At 37.7% G+C, this 20,989-nt stretch overlaps 1 protein-coding gene across 14 annotated transcripts in view; it reads right to left on the bottom strand.

The window, feature by feature from the left end:
- si:ch211-285f17.1 (sickle tail protein homolog) overlaps positions 1–20,989 on the bottom strand; it is a 74,295-nt gene that overhangs the window by 2,704 nt on the left and 50,602 nt on the right. For 9 of the 14 annotated variants that reach the window (XM_053493747.1, XM_053493745.1, XM_053493743.1 and 6 more), the window contains 9 exons: positions 20,324–20,460; positions 17,572–17,719; positions 15,653–16,058; positions 13,213–13,432; positions 12,248–12,555; positions 8,235–8,387; positions 5,886–5,990; positions 4,195–4,272; positions 1,116–2,714 (listed from right to left, as the gene is read on the bottom strand). In XM_053493747.1, coding sequence (XP_053349722.1) covers positions 1,116–2,714; positions 4,195–4,272; positions 5,886–5,990; positions 8,235–8,387; positions 12,248–12,555; positions 13,213–13,432; positions 15,653–16,058; positions 17,572–17,719; positions 20,324–20,460 — 3,154 coding nt within the window. Of the gene's footprint in view, positions 1–953; positions 2,715–4,194; positions 4,273–5,885; positions 5,991–8,234; positions 8,388–12,247; positions 12,556–13,212; positions 13,433–15,652; positions 16,059–17,571; positions 17,720–20,323; positions 20,461–20,989 lie in introns of all 14 variants that reach the window. The other 5 variants (XR_008357882.1, XM_053493755.1, XM_053493742.1 and 2 more) reach the window with 5 other exon arrangements.

The raw sequence follows: 20,989 nt of genomic DNA, 5'->3' as shown, positions 1-20,989 counted from the left end.
ATGTGGTGTATTGGAAAGTTTGTAAAAAATAAAAAAGGAAAAACTGGACAACAATTTCTGTAGTTTTAAAAAACATTTAAAGGCATGTACATCAGGGGCCATATTCAGAAAAAATTGTATTGTACCACTAAGAGTTTTTTTTAAGTGCAATTAAAAGTAAGAGTAAAAAGTAAGAGACTAACTAAGAGTTACTCATTTGCTCATCTTTAGTTATCACTTTATCCTGATCAGGGCTGCAGTTGATCTGGAAACACATGGGATAAAAAGGAAACCCGTCCAACTGTAGAATAGCCAGTCCACTTCCTGCATATTTTTCCCAACGAATCCACACAGTTATCCCAACTAAGCATTTCTTTAAAAAAATATATCCACAACTACAGGCAGTTTATTTTACCAGTAAAGGCCTGTGCTAGGAGGAAAGGCAGGGTTAATGTTTTATGGATGATGCATGTTCATTAATGATAATATTAGCTGATTTATTCACCTGTGCAGAGGGTATTTACTGTAGATGCTATTCTGTTTAATATACAGTATAAGTAGGTTTAAATGCATAAGACCATGAAGACCAGAGAAAAGTGATTACTAAAGATGGATGAATATTAGGATTTTTACCCAGTTTCCCCTATTTTGGGCACTGCTGTTAAGAGCGTCCTTTTACATTTACAATTCTTTGAATATGGCCACAGAAGAGAAAATGATGGGGAAAAAAAACATGCAAACCTCTACACCAAGAGAAATTTTTTTGTTCTCTTCTTGTTACCTTAAGAACCATTAAAAAGAATAAAGAAAAAAGACAAAGTGACAGTGTGCTCAGTCTGTGAGTAATCTTTTTGGCTGTTTAAACCCAAAGTTAGAAACTCCTCAGTGAATATACATTATAAAAGTAGTGTTGTAGACTCTTAGAAAATCACCCACAAAACACCATATAAAACATATATAGATATTATATTTACATAGAGGGTTAAAAAGCAGAGATCCCATAGTCATTGCTCTGAAAAAGAAGAGGAGGTTAGGTATCTGTGAAAGCCACTGGTTAGACTGGGATTACTGTGAGGAATAGGAGATGAAGAAACCCATAGTCTTCAATACCAAGACGGTCAGAGTTAGAGAGAGACCTGCTGAGGAGAAGCTGGGGTGACAGACACGCCTGTTGTGTTGCTCCCAGCAGGCCGAGGAAGAAGCTGTGGTTTGGGCTTCTTCCGAAGGCTAGGGCGCTTGCTGGAGCTGGAAAATTTGGTGACCAAAGCTTTCTGAGGAACTACTTTGTCTAAAGCCTCTGCACCCTGCCTGGCACGAGGCTTGGAGGACACAGCAGTGGACTTAGTGGACAGCAGGTCGTCGGAAGACTTTGGTCCCATTTCACTTATTGTGGTTTCAAGCTGTTTGATAGTCTGTTCAAGGCTATCAAGTGTCTTGTAGGCGCTCTTTCGAATCTCTTCTGTCCTTTCATGTGGTTCCTGTGCAGTAGAATCTGATTTTAGGTTATCCTCCTTAGAGCAAGAAATTTCAAATCTCTTGGTCTCTTTGTGTTGTTTAATAGAACCATCTGATTCCTCCTCATCTTCATACACCACCACTTGTAAAGTCTTCTTGCCTGTCTTAGTACCAGTGCGGATGGCCTGTGTTAGAGCTGCCAACTGCTTTTTAGGGAATTTAAACTTAAACTTCTTCTTAGCATCCTGTTTGGGATCAGTAGTAACCTGTGTTTCAGTCCCCCCTCCATCAGATAACAGAGATGAAGACAAAACGAGGTTTGCCTCGTTTTGTGCTTTTCTAGAATTCATCTTGTTCCCATCTTGTGCTACCTGTACATTTCTTTTATCCTCATCCTCAGTTTCCTCACTTTCTTCCTCTATTCTTTCTTCAGTCAACATTCTTTCCAGCTCCTCTTCACACTCAAAAATGGTGGAAAGGCGTTTGTAGGCTAAGCGTATATCCATTGGTTCATCAAAAATAATAATAACAGGTTTTTTACTGAATTCACCATTTTCAGCATCATCAAAACCATTGCTACAAGACTCTGTAGAAATGTCACTGCCATGTTTATTCTGAGGTTTGCTGCCCACAGTGACAGTTTGCACATTTCCTTTCTTAGCTTTTACAAGATCCTGGTACTCTCCAGTGGATAAAGCTTGCACTTTGGTGTTGGTGATCATAAAGGCAATATTATCAGGTGGAGGAGGAGGAGGTTCTTCTCCTGGCAAGTCAGGACTGAGGAAAGTCTCACATTCATCATCCACATCTTCAAACTTCTCCCTAGTCTTGTGCACACTAAACACCTGCCGCTGATTTGCTGAAGTCAACTCACCATGGTTTGCAGGTGCCTTGGAGTAAATGAGGTCAGGACTACCAAGTGAGACTGGGGTACAAATTGATGTTGGAGACTCCACTGTCTCCTCTATGCTAAGTTGAACCTGTGGAGCTTTGACCACATGGACTTTTCCCTGAGTAGGGCTACCTGGGTCTTGTTTCTTAGTCTTCAGTGAGCTTGAACGAGTAAGTGGTGTATGTGGTAAATTACTAGGAAGGCTCCAAATGTTGTCTGGGTAATGGACCCCGGATAGACCATCTGGGGATACCAGCAGCTTGTTTTGGGATTTCTCATAAGTATTGACTTTTGACACCTGTGGGGGGGATGACTGAGATGCAGCTCTGTTGTCAGTTGACTCCTCTGGAAACTCCTTGCTGATCTGTGCTGTGACGTAATAGATGACCTTTAAGGTTTAAAGGTCACAGAAAGAGAGTATTAATTAACTTAAGTATTAAGTAGGTAGTCATACTTATGTACAGTAAGTATTTTTAACACTTACAGTGCATCTGGAAAGTATTCACAGCGCAACACTTTTTCCACATTTTGTTATGTCACAGCCTAATTATAAAATGGATGAAATTCATTTTATTTCTCAAAATTCTACACACAACACCCCATGACAACATGAAAAAAGTTCACTTGAGATTTTTGCCAATCTATTAAAAAAAATGAAAATTAAGAAAGCACATGTACATAGGTATTCACAACCTTTGCCATAAAGCTCAAAACTGAGCTCAGACGCATTTTGTTGCCCCTGATCAGACCTATATGGTGGAGTGGCCAGACGGAAGATACTCCATAGTGAAAGGCACATGGCAGCCCGCCTGGAGTTTGCCAAAAGGCACTTGAAGAACTCTCAGAACATGAGAAACAAAATTCTCAGGTCTGATGAGACTCTCTGGCCACTCTACCATATAGGCCTGATTGGTGGATTGCTGCAGAGATGGTTGTCCTTCTGGAAGGGTCTCCTCTCTCCACAGAGGACCTCTGGAGCTCAGATAGAGTGACCATCGGGTTCTTGGTCATCTCCCTGACTAAGGCCATTTCCCCCCGATTGCTCAGTTTAGATGGCCGGCCAGCTCTGGGAAGAGTCCTGGTGGTTTCGAACTTCTTCCACTTACGGATGGAAGAAGGCCACTGTGATCATTGTGACTTTCAAAGCAGCAGAAAATTTTCTGTAACCTTTCCCCAAAAAAATTCTCAAAGCAGCAGAAATTTTTCTGTAACCTTCCCCAGATTTGTGTCTCGAGAGGCTTTGTTTCCGAGGTCTACAGACAATTCCTTTGATTTCATGCTTGGTTTGTGCTCTGACATGAACTGTCAACTGTAGGACCTTATATACAGTAGACAGGTGTGTGCCTTTCCAAATCATGTCCAATCAACTGAATTTACCACAGGTGGACTCCAATTAAGCTGCAGAAACATCTCAAGGAGGATATAAACAGGATGTGCCTGAGCTCAATTTTGAGCTTCATGGCAAAGACTGTGAATACTTACTTTTTTTAAATTTTTAATAAAATTGCAAAAACCTCAAGTAAACTTTTTTCATGTTGTCATTATGGGGTGTTGTGTGTAGAATTCTGAGAAAAAAAATAATTGAATGCATTTTAGAATAAGCTGTGGCATAACAAAAAGTGGAAAAAGTGATGCGCTGTGAATACTTTCCGGATGCACTGTATACTTAAGTAATAATAATTAGCAAAATGACTGCCAGTAAATTTACACACGCCAAAAAAGCTTAACAAGTGTGACCTGTTATAATGTCATGAGACATTTACTGTATAATAAAGAACACATTTTACTACCACATATGCTGATAAAGTGCATATATGTTTGATTGAAAAAAAAAGAAAAGACAAAAATACAGTTAAATAGATGCTCACCCCTGCATTTTGATGTATTGCGTTGTTGCCATTTTCATCCATGACCAAATCTTTGTTCTCCTGAATTTCTGCATTCTGCTAGAGGTTATGAAGAATAACATCACATCACATAAAACTCCTTCCACTATATTATCTACCTGGTGATCTTTTCCAATAATGCAAATGTTTATTAATATATAAACTGATGATCTTGTCTCATTTTAAGCAGATAAACTATTGCCACCATTAATTTAATGTATCTGGTAACTCTTTTCTAAAAAGCTTGTTGTAAGAAAACCTACATTAACCCCCATAATTTTCACGACCCATCAATAATTTAAGATTCATAGTTCAAGTTATCTAAAAATCTTTTATCTTAACCTTAATGCAATTTACATTTTGTTTAGCAATCATAGCATCTATAAAGATGGAGTAAAATATATGTAATAACGGAGCAGATGTTCAGAGGAAAGGATATGGTTTTAATCTAGAAGATACAGCAGAAGGCTTACAGCAGGGCATGGAGCAGGTAAGATGATCAGAGCAAAACATGTTCAGTAGGAACAACTCTTCAGCAATAGCAGCAAATACTTAGGTCTAAATCTAATTACTTTCACATTGTTGATTTTATAAGAATGTAAAATTAAGAAAAAGACAATGCAGACAAATATAGCTAATATTTGGTTACACAGTAATTTGTTTATATAATTTATGATAACATTCTGGGCAGTAACAAAAAAATGATTGTAAAAAGAATTTTCTAACACTGTGTACACTTTCCAGTTTTAAGTATACTGTATGAATACAGTGCTTGTCCTAAAAAAAGCAATTTCAGAGGAATCTAATTATTGGTCTGCATCAAGCAAAGAAAACTAAGGAGATTTTAACTAACTGGAATTGGGTTATGAACTGTCTAACATATTTAATTCCCGAAGAATAATCCTAAACCATCAATAAAGGAATGTGATTAAAAAAAAATAAAAAGCAATCACTAACACTTGGTGAAGTGGCATGAAAAAAAAAATTACAGCAGAAATCAGAGCCATGTTTAATAGCGAAAGTAAGGGCATCTCCTCATGCAAAATATTACATAAAGTCAAGAGGTTAGGGACTAAACAGCTGTGTGCCAGATCTAGTCTCAGCAATGTTATGTCTTAATAAAATAAAGTCAGCAGGGACATACAGTATTAAAGGACTCAAATTGTAAATGAGTGGCTCTGGGACAGTAAGGAATCATTTTCGCACATGAATTGGCCACCACATTACATGCTGGAAACACTGATAAGGACAGTCGAGCAAAGTCATAGTGCCTTATACTGTAGTACATAGTATCTATTTATGGACAGGCAGTATATAGATTTAAGATTTGAGATATGCATATCTAAAAGACTAAAAAACAGAAAACAGGTGTCTGCATAACACAAACAAAGAATTTGTTGGTTTATTAAATGGATATTGACACACACTGGTCTAGTCTGGTTACAAGCTGAAAGTATATACTGTATACTGTAGATTATATACAGTAGAGGGAAAAGGAGAGACTAGAAAAAGAAAATCAGTTAGAATTGTGCTACAGATGTCCAACATAAGTACGTACAGTAAGAAGAGTAGAAATGGCAAAAGATATTTAAAGAGAAGCCATCAGAGACAAATTATAGGTACTGTAGGAACAAGCAGCTAGTGGGATAGTTAAAAGAATTCATGCCCATTACCTTCTTTTCTTTAAGGTGTAGTAAAGCCCCAGATCTTATCTCTTTGATCTGTGGCTCTACCAAACCTTTAAGCTCTATGTCTTTAACCAAACACTTCTGGAAAACCTGAGAGGGGGAGAATATTTGTAGGGGGTTAGGGACCATGTTCCTATACTGTACTAACCTACTGTATAGGGCATTGTCTGCATGAAAAACACAAAGCCTACCATCTCATTCCTTTGCACGAATTACCTTACCGTGGAAACTAACGACACTTGAAACTGTAGTTAAATCCTACCCCATTATATATGACAAACTAACACCATTACACAAAGACAATGAAATTCACTGCCAAAAAAAGACTATCACAAAAAGCAAATGAACACATGCTGATAAAGAGCTAAAATTCTAAAGGAATGCGATAATTTGTGAATTTGTAATGTAATTTTAGTCATCTTAAATTGGGAGGGCACCATTTTGAGTGTTGATTTAAATCATGTCTGCTTTCAGACAAGTGTAAGTTGTAAGGGAATGAAAATAAATCATATATGAAACTATTACTTGCCATTTTTATACATCTGTTACTTCAATAGAAAAACTTATCCTATAAATGGTGGCCACTACTATACATCAATATCACTCAAATCAAACCCAGCCATTGGGTGGGCGATGACTTTAAGTAATTTTAGAAGGCGAATACAGAAGGCTTAAACATGCCATTTTTGGAATGACGGTGAGATATAAATACTGTATATATACACATATATATATAGTATATAACAGGACATTAAACCTGTTGTATGCTAAAGTGAGGGAAGTGAATGTCACTCCCCTGCCCTGGAACACCAATTGGCCTTCTTAGCCCCAGGACACGAGCCAGCCAACACACGCTTGTTTAGGAATTGGTCTCCTGAGGAACTTTCATAAGAGCACTGTGTGGGAATTGTTGCAGAATCCTCATTTTGAAGACACGTAGGGGATCACACATTGCATGACTGACTACCTCGACTTCTGCATGGACATCTCTGTTCCTGATAAAACTGTGTGCTACTTCCCTATTAACCAGCCCTGGATTACCAGCAAGGTCAAGCACCTTAACCTAAAAAAAAGGCCCTTTTTTTTTTTTTTTTTTTAAAGGGAAGCCTAAGATTAGACAGAGGCAGGCCAAGGAGTCATACAAAGGGAAAGTGGAGTTGAAGCTGCAAGAAAATAACTTCTTTTCTTTTAAGTTCTGTGATGGTACAAACACCTTAACAGGCTGTTAAAAAGACAATGTTTAAGAGGGGTGTATGGAGAAGGCCAAAGATTTCAACTGGTCCTACAACAGATTTTTCTGCCTCTGCTGAGCCTACTGTTCAATTCTCACGTCCCCTCCCCTAAGCTGCCATCTCAATCGTCATCCAGATCAGGTCAGAAGAGAACTGAAGAGACTCAACAAGGCAGCTGGTGCGGATAGGGTGTGTCTTAGTATGCTGAAGAACTAAACGAGCCACTTCAAATACATATTTGACCTCAGTTTGCAACTAGGGACAAATCGCACCTCATTCCAGTCCCCAAGAAGAAGTGCCCTAAAAAGTTTAACCTAAAGGCCTTGGAAGGACTCTTTGACTTCTCAGAACTGTTCGGGGTGGGTGGGGAGTTTTTCATTTTTCTTTTCATCTGATAATAATAATACATTTAATTCGTTGTTTTTGATATGTTTATGTATGACAATTGTTCAAAAAAAAAAAAAAAAAAAAAAACTAATCCACTCACTACACAAGCTTACATCAGTCTCAAAACACCACAAACCCTAATTAGTCTCGAAACACGTGCGTTAGAAGCTGTGTATGGCCGCGTGGTCACAACTGCTTAACACACGGTCAAGAATTTGTTTATCATCCTTCAGGTGGCGCATCCTGAACTATTCACATATCCCGTGTGGTAGGAGCAAATTATTAACTATGTTTGTTAAGAAATAATAATTATACAGAGATACATGATGTTCAGTAAAAACTTAGCTTTTTGTTTAATTTACTTTTAAGTTGAATGTTAAACTCTTTAATTTAAAGTTAGTTTGTATTGCTTTTTAAGTGAGAAAAGGTTATAAGGAATGGGCTACATTTTATTACTCATGATTAATTAAGATGTGAAGTTGTTAAAAAGATAAGGTATAAAAGTTTCAAGTTATGACAAGGTTTATGTTAAAGTTATGACCATCAAAATGGTAACAAATCATAAATAAATGATGAGATGTACAAATTTGCAAAACTAACTGAATCGACACCAATATGCCGCTGTGATAATATTCTATCAGTTGATGACTAGTGATTCTCATTCCTAACACTCTATAGACACTCTGAGCAGTAATACTGTATATAGATCTCCCACCTGCAGTTCCGCCATGATCTTATTCCCCTCATCCTCCTCTTCCAGGTTGGCAGAGGCTGTGACTGAAAGAGGAGTGCAAGGCTTGGGCTTCACCTCTGAAGGGCTCCTTGGTGTATGCTGAGATGCTAAATTTTGACCATCAACTTCAACTTCCTGTAGAGTAAAATTATTGTTATACAGTACACTTTAAGCAATAATCTTGTCAAAATAATAATTGCAAGAAATTAGCAGGTAACACATGACTCTGATAAAGATCACTGTGTGTTTAGTTTGTTTGTCCTTTTAGACAACATCTGAGTGGGGAAAGCACTGAGAAGTAGACAAAAGCCCCAAAATACTGGGACAGGGTTTTATTGGAGTTTTCTGTTAGAAAAACAGACGGTCTGTCTTCCGTGACCTTCCCACCCACCAGGTCTTATGCAATATTACAATACACACAGACATTCTGAACCTGCACTCAAATCCTCTAGCATAATTGCTTTTTCCTCATTTTGGTGATCAAAAAGATGATCTGTTGCCTACAATTCTTTCATTTACTTTAGTTCCTGCAACAAAAACAAACTGCATTTCTAACTTATCTTGTATTTTATTTTAATAACTTTAACCTGGTCAAAAAGCACACTATTTAAGAGCTATGTATAAATGCTTTTTGGTGGAATAGTGTGTACTGTACAGCATATCTAAAGATCTAAATTTGTTTATCCACCGATTTGTAGAAAAAGAGCAGAATTAAAACAGTGGTGGTGAGGAGCATGACAAAATCTAAATCTAATGACTTTTTGTGCTCATCTAGACATATGGCTTATTCACAACATACCAAATCACACAGTGGAGCTAGCAGGCCACTCACGTCATTGTGCCAACAGAACAGCTGACTTCAGTAATAAACCAGGCAGCATGCTTTCTGTTTACATGAATGAGACATGGTGCACGGACAGTACCAAAATCACAACATTCTGCTCTTTGGTTGCACGCTTGCATCCTTCTCTTCACTTACTCTTTCTCAGTGGGATCAGGGCAATTCCTTGACCTTGGTGTTCTGACCAAACACAGAAACAGGGCTGAAAGTGGAAAAAAATCCTAAGCCTGAACTTTTTTCCTTGCCCCCGAGGTGAGTAGGGGTTGGGGTACTATGTATGCGACGCACTTTTAACACATAACTTGTTGGCCCCTGGGTCCAAATATATAAACAGCCTATGTTTAACCCTGATCAATATTATTGTCAAGTGGCTCTTTTTTTATAGATATTTTCATATTTGCATTATGCCCCCAGTATTATTCAAGAAAACACAGCATTTTTCTCTCTATATGTTCAGTGCCTAGACTGATATTATTAGCCCATCTTAGTACAATCACTGGAAGTAAATGATACAGATGCCACAGCCATACCAAGACAGGTCAGTAAGTGGCAATGATAGTACTCCAAATTACACAGGAATTGATTAACTACAGTAATTGATTATCCTCCGCTAATTTCTTACATAAAGTGACGAGTAGGATGCAATGAAGGAGCACAAGCGAATTTTTAAATCAGTCACACGATCGGTCATTGAGGGTGGAATATTATGGCATTATATTCCTGCTAGTGATGCGCGGGTCGGGTATTATTTTTTTTTGGCCCACCCCAGCCCGCGACCATTAAATAGACATACTAGGCATTGTAATTCAAATGAAAAGAGCCTTTATTTCAGCCTGAAAGTGCTTGGAAACATCGCCCTGTAAACTGGCAACAACATATGATTATGAATATGAATGATAAATCAGGTCATATTAATAACAAAATAATGATATACATTTTAAACATTTACAAAGCAGCGTTTGTAATCTAAGCTAAACTATTTTTTATTTTAGATTTGTATAGGGCAGGCCTACAGTTTACAGCCTACGCTAAATACCCACTGACATTTTTTTTCCATTTATTACACGGAAACGTTCATTTAGCGTTTTTTACGTTCGCCGTGCAAAGAAAGAATGCAAAAAAATTGATTTTGCAGCCTGACCTCTTTTTCTTTTAATGATGTATATTCCCGACCTCAATGTCTCGCGCACCTCGTCTTCCATCTTCACTTTTATTTCTTTGTTTTTGTTGTGACTGGCAGCGGTATCTGCTTGCCGCTTTCGTGACTTGTCACGTGACGTAACCTTATCAAAGAACTTAAAATATTAAAATAGATATTCCCAAATATTTAATATATGCTATAGGGAATTGCACGCAACATACATGCATTTTTTTATTTAATTTTGTTTTTAATGACCCGCCCCAAACCGTCCCGCAAAAAAGTGCAAATTTCTTTACCCGCCCCGACCCGCAGCATACCAGACGACCCGCGCATCACTAATTCCTGCCACAATTCTGAGCGATTTTGCGCGCGCTCGACTCTGCCTGCATGCGCGTGCAACATTTATTTTCTGTGCGCGCTCGACTCTGCCTGTACGCGCGCTCAACTTTGTCCAGCGTTACAAAACAGCCACAAAACCAGCCAATCACAGACATCCACACACTACTGCTGATTGGCTGTTCCTTCTCTATCACCTGCGCATCTCAGATCTAGAGAAATGACAGATCAATATCCGCGAACCTGATTTTTTTTTTTCACCCCGCAGCCACAGAAATCCGGTGTGGTGCCGGAACGCTATCACCCCCTGCAGAAACCATGGTTGCCATCTTGCTCAACAGTGTTTTAAAAGTGTCTTTCTAATAGCAAGAAAAAGTAACAGACATCAAGACACCCAATTCCTGGCTTTTTATAACCTTAAAAACCCACAGTGGAAGTTGTCCATGAAAATTACTGTAATAGATGTGTATCATGCTAAACTCTGGATGGATCCTTAATGATAAGGAGACCAAGGCCAATCTACTGCAGAGCACACACACACACACACACACACACACACAATTGGCCAATTTCGGGAATGACTACATGTCTTTGGACTGTGGGAGGTAACCGGAGTACCCGGAGAAAACCCACCATGAACGGGGAGACCATGCAAACTCCATGTACACAGCGACGGGAATCGAACCTGGACCCTGGAGCCATGGCCTCCTCCTTCTTAAAAATATCTCTAACCTGCTTAACCTTAGCTGGCAGGTCAAAAACTGTGTCATGGAATGTGATCATCTGAATCATCCTTGTTTTCATACAAGTAACTGCTGTTGTCTGTATCAATCTTGCTTCCCCTGCTCATGTTGACAGCTACTGTTTAAGCACAACTTTCGAAGGCTAAGAATCATAATCACTTTCCTCAAATGTAATTTAGTGAATTGCTCAGAAGTTCCTACAGTAGGTCTTAAAATAAATGACATTATATAAAAATGTTTACATCAAATCCAGTCCAAGGAATATTATGGCAGTTGTAAGGTGTGGTCTGGTGTTAGCTCCAGGAGGCACATCACAATTCTCTGGAAGGACGGTTAGGAGTGAATAAAGCCATTAAACTGTATCATGGATCCTAAATCCACCAGCCATGTCCCTACCTTTAATCAAGCTCTCCGATTCAGAATAAAAGAAATTCTGTCTGTTTAAGAAACTATAAAACTATACAAATTGTTGGAAATTTAATCAATGTGTACCAGCTTCCGCATGAACAATTAAATCAAATGCTGAAAAATGTGATATGTATTTTGGTTCACAAGAATGTTCAGAACTCAGACATGTGGCTAGAGTCTCTACTTTTTGCTGTACATGAGGGCCTGCAAGTCCCCAATGTGGCAGGAAACCCTTGAGGTCACATGGTGCATCAGGGATGTTGACTATACAAACAGATAGCGGCCACTGACTACAGATTAACCACCTCAGGAAATTTCATGAAATCATTGAGGTCTTTTGTCTCTTCTGTTTTCCATTCTTTATTTTTTGATTTCCAACTCCCTAGTTGAAATGTTTGATATGTTATGTAATTATGTGTGTTAGTAGCTTAATTATATTAAGTATAAAATAGTGTGTGATGCCTTCCCAGTTCAAAAATCCTTTGACAATAAACTATAAACAAGGGTAGATTAAAAAAAAAAAAACCTGTGCAGTTCCAGATTCCTTCCTGGAGGCGTAGATGACCTCTCCTGAGCGGGTGGTGCTGTTGATGTAGTTCCTGCGAGGGGGAGGTGGAGGGGGGGATTTGCTGGCCTTCTCTGAGCTCTGACTTGTCTTGGTAGCTTTGTCCTTAGACTTTGATTGCCTCTCCATGCTTGCTTTGATTGATAGGCTGGGCATTAAAGGTTTACCCAACACTGCAACTGCTTTAGTGGCCTTTTCTAGTTTTGGAGCTTTGTCAGATCCAGTTTTAGTTGACTTCTCAAAGGTGGGTGGGTCAGGCTGCTTGTCTTCTGCAATGCAATTACTACAATCATAATATAGTACAATATATATTGGTACATAACTATTTACTGTAACTTTAAAGTCATCATAAAGTCACATTGGAATGGTAGCTCTGAGGTAACAGACCAGGCTATGGACAAATCGCTTCTACATTAAAAGTAAATAAGTACATTTTTATTCCTCTTACAATTTAAACACTCTACTGAAAAGTAAAACCCACCCAGGTAACTTGTATTAACTGGTCATAGAGAAGAAACTCTTGGACACCACAGAGTAATACGTACAGTATATAGTTAAATACGTCAGGATGTTAACATAATTAAATTTTATATCCTCTGATGTCTACTGTAAATATACATAAAAACACAATTCCAGCAAAATGTATTTTTGCTACTTACTTACTATTAAATATTTAAATACATTTAACACATCTAGATGAAAACATTAAGAAATAAGTCTGAAATTTTGATGCATGTTCATATTCATCGTTTGATCTCTAACCCTCGTCTTTAGTGTATAGTACGAAAAGAAATAACCGGTCTTGCCATCAGAACACTCCCAGTGGAGACTGTATACTGAGTGGGTGTGTTAACTACAAAGTAGTTTCTTTTTGAGTACATTAATATATTTTTTTTTGCACAATAAGTGTGTGGATGACATCTGACCATGAGTTTGGAATACAGAAGGCTTGGGGTTCTCCACCCACTCCTCTGTGGCAGGAGGTGGCGCTGCAACAGGGCTTGGCCTGATCCCATCTACTGAGCTTTCCATGTTCGGTATTCCCCTCAGCATTTTGACTTCTGCTTCCTGCAGCATTTTCTCAAAACCGAGCCCGTCATAATGAGACAAGCTCTGTCGCTTTTCTTCCCACTCTTTCTCAGCTGCCTAGACGCAGAGATGAACAGAATAACAACAAAAATAACAAAATCAAGGCAACTAAATATATATACAGTATATGTTTGTAACTGAAAGAAATCAAACTTGCATGAACTACAAACCAGATTCCAAAAAGTTGAAACACTGAGAATAAAACAGATTGCAATGAAGTGGAAGTTTCAAATTTCAATATTTTATTCAGAATAGAATATTCTGTAGATAACATATTAAATGTTGAAAGTGAGACATCATGCCAAATTTGGCTTATTTTAGATTTCATGAGAGCTACACATTCCAAAACAGTTGGGACCGGTAGCAATAAGAGGCCGGAAATGTTAAATATACATATATACGAATCAGCTGGAGGACCAATTTGCAACTTATTAGGTCAATTGGCGACATGACTGGGTATAAAAAGAGCTTCTTAGAGTGGCAGTGTCTCTCAGAAGTCAAGATGGGCAGAGGATCACCAATTCCCCCAATGCTGCTGCGAAAAATATTGGCGCAATATCTGAAAGGAGTTTCTCAGAAAAAAAATTGCAAAGAGTTTAAAATTATCATCATCTACAGTTAATAATATTGTCCAAAGATTCAGAGAATCTGGAACAATCTCTCCCTTAGACTTGAGCAACTCAGACTGTTATAAAAAAAGAAGAGGTGATACCACACAGTGGTAAACATGTCAAAACTTATTTGAGATGTGTTGATGCCATGAAATTTAAAATCAACTTATTTTTTCCTTAAAATGATACATTTGCTCAGTTTAAACATTTGATCTGTCATCTATGTTGTATTCTGATTATCTGAAATTTGAAACTTTCATCATTGCATTCTGTTTTTATTCTCAGTGTCCCAACTTTTTTGGAATCGGGTTTGTAGGTGAACTTAAATATAGTAAACAGAATAGAAAACACTAAGCATGACTCAATGACCTAAATGTCTAAAATTATACAGGAATCACTGTATTGTAAGGATTGACTCTAATCCCGAACCCCTCATAGGGCGCTTATTTGGAAATGGTCAACTTTATAAAGTGCAGAAATTTTTTTATAGGTACACTCATAGATACAATAATAGAAAGAACACGATCAATCAGGACACAGTGGTTGCATGAAAGGCCAGAAAAACTTAAACATGTTGTGGAAGGTGAAAAGGTCTGAAGAGTAATAATTATAAAAGAGGTTATATGAACATGTTGCTCTGTTTCTGTTTGAAGGTTATGCTGTTTGTCACATCTGACAGTTCAGTATTGTTTTGTTCCATTTGTTAATGTTTGTAATGGTCATTTCTAAATTCTAAGGTAGAATGTAAGGTTCCACTAATGGTTTTGAAATTCTAAAACTGTTCTCAGAAATGCATTCATTTGTGCAATTACAGCTTTCCGCTCTTAACCTTGTGTAAACAAATACACTGTATGTCACATTGAGAAAGAACACTTCCACCTGTAATCCTGTGCGGTGAAAAAATAATTTTACAAGAAAATATTAACCTTATTTATTATTATTATTATAAGGCCAAAAGAAATTTTGTTTGCAGCCAGGCGTTAAATGGAGCATTAAAATTTCATCCATCAATTAAAAAATATATAGTTCTACACAGAATATAATATCATATCAATACAGGTGTGCAAATCCTGAAACTAGATGAATAGATTCAGTCCCTCGACAGCTACAGGAATAAAAGTCTAAAATGTCACGTCTCGGATTTTGCCGCCCTGTAGTGACTCCCTGGAAGTCCACGTGTAATGGGTGATCATAACCTTGTCATAAAATAGAGGTCCAGAAGCTGAGCCTGATCTTCTCTAGTCACCGTAATGCTCACCATGACCAGTATAGACAGCCTGTGTTTATTAACCAGCAAATCAAAACTGTCATATAATATGCACAAACAGATTCAATAAAAGACTAAAAAAAAAAAAACAAAGTAAAAAGAGTCTAGAAATTGCAAAAAAAAAAAAAAACACAAACCAATAAAAACAGATTAAACAGCTTAGTCTAATTAGTTTTCACTACGTTGTGTTTGGGATCCTGTGTTTTTGGGGATTGTACGTTGTTTGGTGATGCTTTATAATCAATATGGGTCAACTTGGCCAGTTGTGCTTATTGCTTTGGCAATGCGCAATTCACATATAAACACACAGCTAATGGAACATGAGATATCCAGTGAATTTGACAAATTTTATTTGATATTTAAATATTTTTAAATATGTACATTTTCTTTGGATCTCACCTCAATGGATGGGGCTCTGTTCTTGCCCTTGCTATGACTAATAATCTCCTCGATAAATAGGCTTGAAGTTTCACTGCTGGAAGATCCGTTACAACGAGCAATGCTAAGAGGCAGTCCACCGCTGCTGCTCTGGGTTGCTGTGAGTTCTGGCTGAGCTGAGCTGCATCTCTCAACATTCTGTGTGTTGCTGGTCTGCTTTGTAGGCAGCTCAGGAGTGGATGGGAAAGATCTCTGGGTGCAGTGGGGTACTAGAGGCTTGGAGTTGTCGGCTTCTGAACTCGCAGAGGATCTCTGAGGCTCAAGTAGAGGGATTGTGCTGTGGAGCTCCGCAGGAGGCACTGCTTCTGTCTCATCTGCCATTGTGGTAATGACGGAATCTGGCTTCAGTAAACTCTCTGTGGCATTCCTACTTAACACACATATACACAGGTTTAAATAGTAACGAGTGTATTAACAAAGAATGCATAAAGACACACGTTCACTCATTTATTTTCAGAATTAACAACAAAATTCATTGATTCAATTATCAGTAATTATTTTTCTGCACACCACTGTTGTAAGGAGTGGTTATTTGAGTCACCATAGCCACGCTGCATTTTTTAACCAGTTTAATCATTCTTCGCTGACCGCTCTCATCAACAAGGCACTTCTGCCCACAGCACTCCTACTCACTGGATGTTTTGGTTTTCATACTGTTAACTACACAGTAATTATATGACTAGAATGCAAAACTCCCTTTTGATAATTTTAGACATTCAGAGACACAAGGATTCAATCAAAAATAAAGAAAAAACAAATAAAACATTAACAAACGGGGCCTCCCTGGGGCCCTTAGCAAAATTCTACAGTATGAATGGGAGTTCCTACCCAACCTGTGAACCTGGTATTTGCCAGTGCCACACAGTCACACCCAGCGCTCCTACAACACTGTGAATTTGCAGAGCTGCATCAGACCCATTCCAACAGACTTCCCCAGATTTGGTTTTATATATTTACATAAAATGCAATTTATACCACGGCTAGGCTAAATACTTGGTAATTAATTGTTGACAGATGTGTATCCATACTACCACATATAACCAGCTAATCCAAATCTTATATTTAATATTTAATCAATAGTCAGTCACATGCAGTAATTTCTGGCAAATACTGATCGCACCAGCCAATCCAGTTGAAATATTTGACCACAATACCAAATAATTAGTTTGACACACACAAAAAAAAAAAATCCTCAAAAAGACAAGCATTGCCACAGTGAAACATGGAGGTGGTGGCATCTTCTCTGGATCTTAACTTAATAGGGAAAATCTGTTTGATGACCTGAAAAGGACTGCAAGATTCCCAGTCAAGGAAAAATGGCAAAAGTTGAGAACCAATGGACTCTTATCTAAAAGCCTGCATGCAGAGATAAGATTTAAAGGTGCTTCAGTTAAGAGCAGTGGTTCCCAAATCCCCCTTTATCTAAAAAACTCCACCCCAGCCCAGCCATATACACAAAAACAAAAGAATAAATTGATATTTTAGTCTTCTATTCAGACTTTTGACTATACTGTTATAAGCTTATAACTTTGATCTTATTTGACATATGCAAATCTTATACTGACTACCTTAAAGCCTTAGACCCCTCCTTAGTTGAGAACCATTTATGCAACCATGTTATTTCTCTTTTTTTTTTCTTTTTTTTCTTTTTTTCTTAAATCATTCATCTTGTTTCATTTTATTGGTTGAAAGGATTTTACAAGAAGGATTCTGAAACTGTTTATGTTGTTTAAAAAAAATATTAGAAAGACCTGCCAGTGTCCAGCCTCTTTATATCCACTGTATGACTATGGGGATCAGGTGTCCACAAACATTTGGCTATGTGGTGTATTACAAATCTGCTTTACAGGTTCACACAACAAACACACACAAAAGTGTACCTCTGTAAAGTGCTGAGTGTTTCAGTAAGTGATTTGACTCTCTTCAGCATGCTGTCCAGTTTGTGTGGCTCCTCTTTAAGAAATTTCACAGCCTCCACCTCCACTCGGAGCACAGCCCGCATTCGCCCTTGTAATGCTGGAAAGTCTCCTGATTAATATCCCCAACCCACACAAACACACAGAAGAGAGAGAGAGAGAGGAGAATAATCATAATGTCAAATTAGCATAGTGATTATGAATTTGTTATTCTTACAGTCACATGACTGTACAACAATGCTACGTTAATTGGTCGGGTAATCACTGTATTTTTGGGGTTCCATGCCCTAGGGTACTGGAACTCTGATGTTTTGTTTGAGGTTGCTTATTACTGTTATTACTGCAAAAACAAATGGAGGAAAGGTACAGTGCGCCCTCCACTGCTCACTAAAGCAACACACGTGGTGAATTAGCACAAGGCTTTTATGTAGTAGTCCATATCTTAGAAAACTTCACTCATCTATAAATGATGACCTAATTAATTAAAACAATAACTATAACGTATACAGTAAAAAATATAATTTAAGATCCTTTACCTCAAACTGTAAATAACTGCTTTTTGCAGTACTTCTGAACACACTCCCTGAAACATACTGTACTTTGCAGACTGGTTTAGGACTTTTAAGATCTTGCTGTAAAAAAAAACTCTGGTGATTTTAAACCTTTATAATTAACAAAAGCAAGCTCAGTTCTAAGGAGATGGAAACTGCTGTAATTTACACACATTCAGGGTTCCATGTAAGCAGCAGACCAATAGGAGTGTAAATGTACCTTCCTCAGAAGTCACATTTCTGCATACGGTCATTCTGATCCTTCATTATCTTTATAAACTGTGTGTTTACAGTGTTGTGAGGTCCTGTCCGAGAGAAACTCTATCACCACTAACTCCCTCTAAGAGTCCCGTTGACCATCACCGGAGCAATAAAGGAAAAAGCAGCCTTACTAGCATAGTATGAGTCATGATACTTCACACTATTTATACACACCAAATTATTTTTGAAGGAAGTAAGTTCAACGAGAAGGTTTTTTTTTTTTTTTTTTGTGCATGGCTTAACTTTTGAGAACACAATATGAGATTAGTGATACCAAGCCCTTGTGGCCAGTATAGGGATGAAAGCTGGTTAAGTATTTGTGTATTAATACTGTAACTACCACTACTGCTAATAGGGATGGGAAACATCAGGGATTACTTAATACAAAACAGTATTATCATGATACACAGGTGCTAATTTGATTTGTACTGCGAATCCTGTATCATGATTTTATAAAAATCCTGATCCGATATAATTATTTTTTCAGTTTTTTTGTTACAATTCTAAACAAACCTTGACAATAATTTGCTCTTATCAAGGCTGTGCTGCCTGCCAAAGTGTGAACAGTTTAAAGCACCCCACCTGTAGGATTAGAGAGGAACTGCAAAATTTTTGTCTTGTATGAGAACCCATGCAAGCTTCAAATTTACTTGTAAATAGATTATTTATAAGTCAGTGTGGGAATACCTGTATTGGCAACTAAAAAAACTGCTACTGTATATGTAACTCAATAGATTCTTTATTGATTATTATTGTTGTTATTATGGTGATTATGATGATACGCCTTATTTTGAAAATGTTCTAAGTGACTGAACTCTAACTGAAATCTAAATGAAATTTAGAAACATGCCAGTAAAACACTTCTACTTGCCCAGGAGGCAAGTGGGGGAAAATGTTACGTTGGATACTGCATACAGCTCCAACTCATGATTGTTTGTTCATGAGTAGTGCAAAGCTTAAATGGCACATACAGAGTAGAAAGCCATGCAACTGGAAAAATAAGGTTAATAGGGAAAATTTTTGGGAATGCAAATAAAGGTTTGCCTTTTGCCATTTTTGCTACAGTCACTTACATGTACTGTATTTGTATTAATTTATGGTGTCAAATTACTCAGTAGAGTCTCCCTAGTCCTAGCTACTTTTTAATTCGTTTCTGTGTGGTAAAGTGCAAATATGATTTTTGAAGGTATTCTTGTGTGAACATGCTCATGATTATATAATTGCAGAAACTCTAGTGACAGAAGAGCATATTCAGTATCAGGGAAACCACACACAGTGCTGAACAGCGCAGATACTCGTTAGGATCTAGCAGGATGGTATTGGACATTACCTGGCTCACTTTATTTCTTCAAGAAACCATTTTAAATATGCCAAAAATGTAGTTTTTTGAACATCATGAACAAGCTAGGGAGTATTTAAAGGGGGGCTTTCTGCCATATTTGGGGATTCGAGGACACATTTTTATGTAAAGAAGTATCGCTGTAAAAAAGTACAGCACTGTTGAATGTGTAAGTCATTTGTGCATGGCTGTAAGTGTAACAGAACACCGTTATCTGGATCTGTTTTATGTATAAAATATCCATATCTGTTCTTAAAGATGTATTTCATTATACTGCCTGTATTACCTTTTTCAAGAAGACTAACAATAGTGAAACATAATTCAAGAATGATGGACACAATGAACATAATGAAAAAGCTTTGTTTTAAAAAGTTAAATGAGTAATTTGGTGGAGAATCCCGTAGAGATATGCTGTGCCTTGCACGTGCACAATAAATATAAATGTAATCATTTATATGAGAAAAAAAAGCAATGACCTCATGTATTCTGGCACATATTCAAAGCATTTTTCACATGACGTACAGCAGGGATTTCTTTACAGTAGTGTATTATACTTGTCTTTTACCTTTGAGTCCTGCCAGACTTTCCCCAACCTTCCTCAGGCCTACTGCTCCCTCCTCTACTTCCTTCAGTGTGATTGGTCTCGCAGCTGTGGCTGAGCTTGAGTCCCTTCTCACAGACTCTACATATTGCTCCAGATCCCTGCACACATGTTTAATTCTTTTATTTACGACAGCACAGTTTCCAGAGAATCATAACTACAATTTATTATATGAAAGTCTCAATGAAGCACAGAAAAATACTGCACATCTTATCACATCATACAATTCACTATCCCTACGTCATTACAAGCAGAATTGCGAGCAGAATTTGTTCCAAGGCGTGCTTGTATATTAACGCACTCATATGTCAAAGGGTTTCCCCCCATAAGAAATAATGAAAACTCTGAAAATTCTGACAATAAAACTAATTAACCTGCACTTTACCTTTGAAAAGAACCGTGGCTGGTGTTAGATGAAAGAGAAGAGGAGGAGGAAGGGGGCTACTGTGTAGGACGAGTTTCACACATATACACATGGGTATGCGTACATACACACACACACACACATACACACACATACACACTAAAAGAAACACTGCCGTTAAACTCTTTAACTAGAAACCTCTCTAATGACACTTGCTTTGCCTCCTTGTTGTTAAACATAATTATCTACTGCACTGCTACAGCCAT

This window comes from Clarias gariepinus, chromosome 4 (assembly GCF_024256425.1).
Source record: "Clarias gariepinus isolate MV-2021 ecotype Netherlands chromosome 4, CGAR_prim_01v2, whole genome shotgun sequence".
Taxonomy (NCBI): Eukaryota; Metazoa; Chordata; class Actinopteri; order Siluriformes; family Clariidae; genus Clarias; species Clarias gariepinus.
Note: the sequence above shows the minus strand (reverse complement) of the source record. Positions and strands in the feature narration are given on the sequence as shown.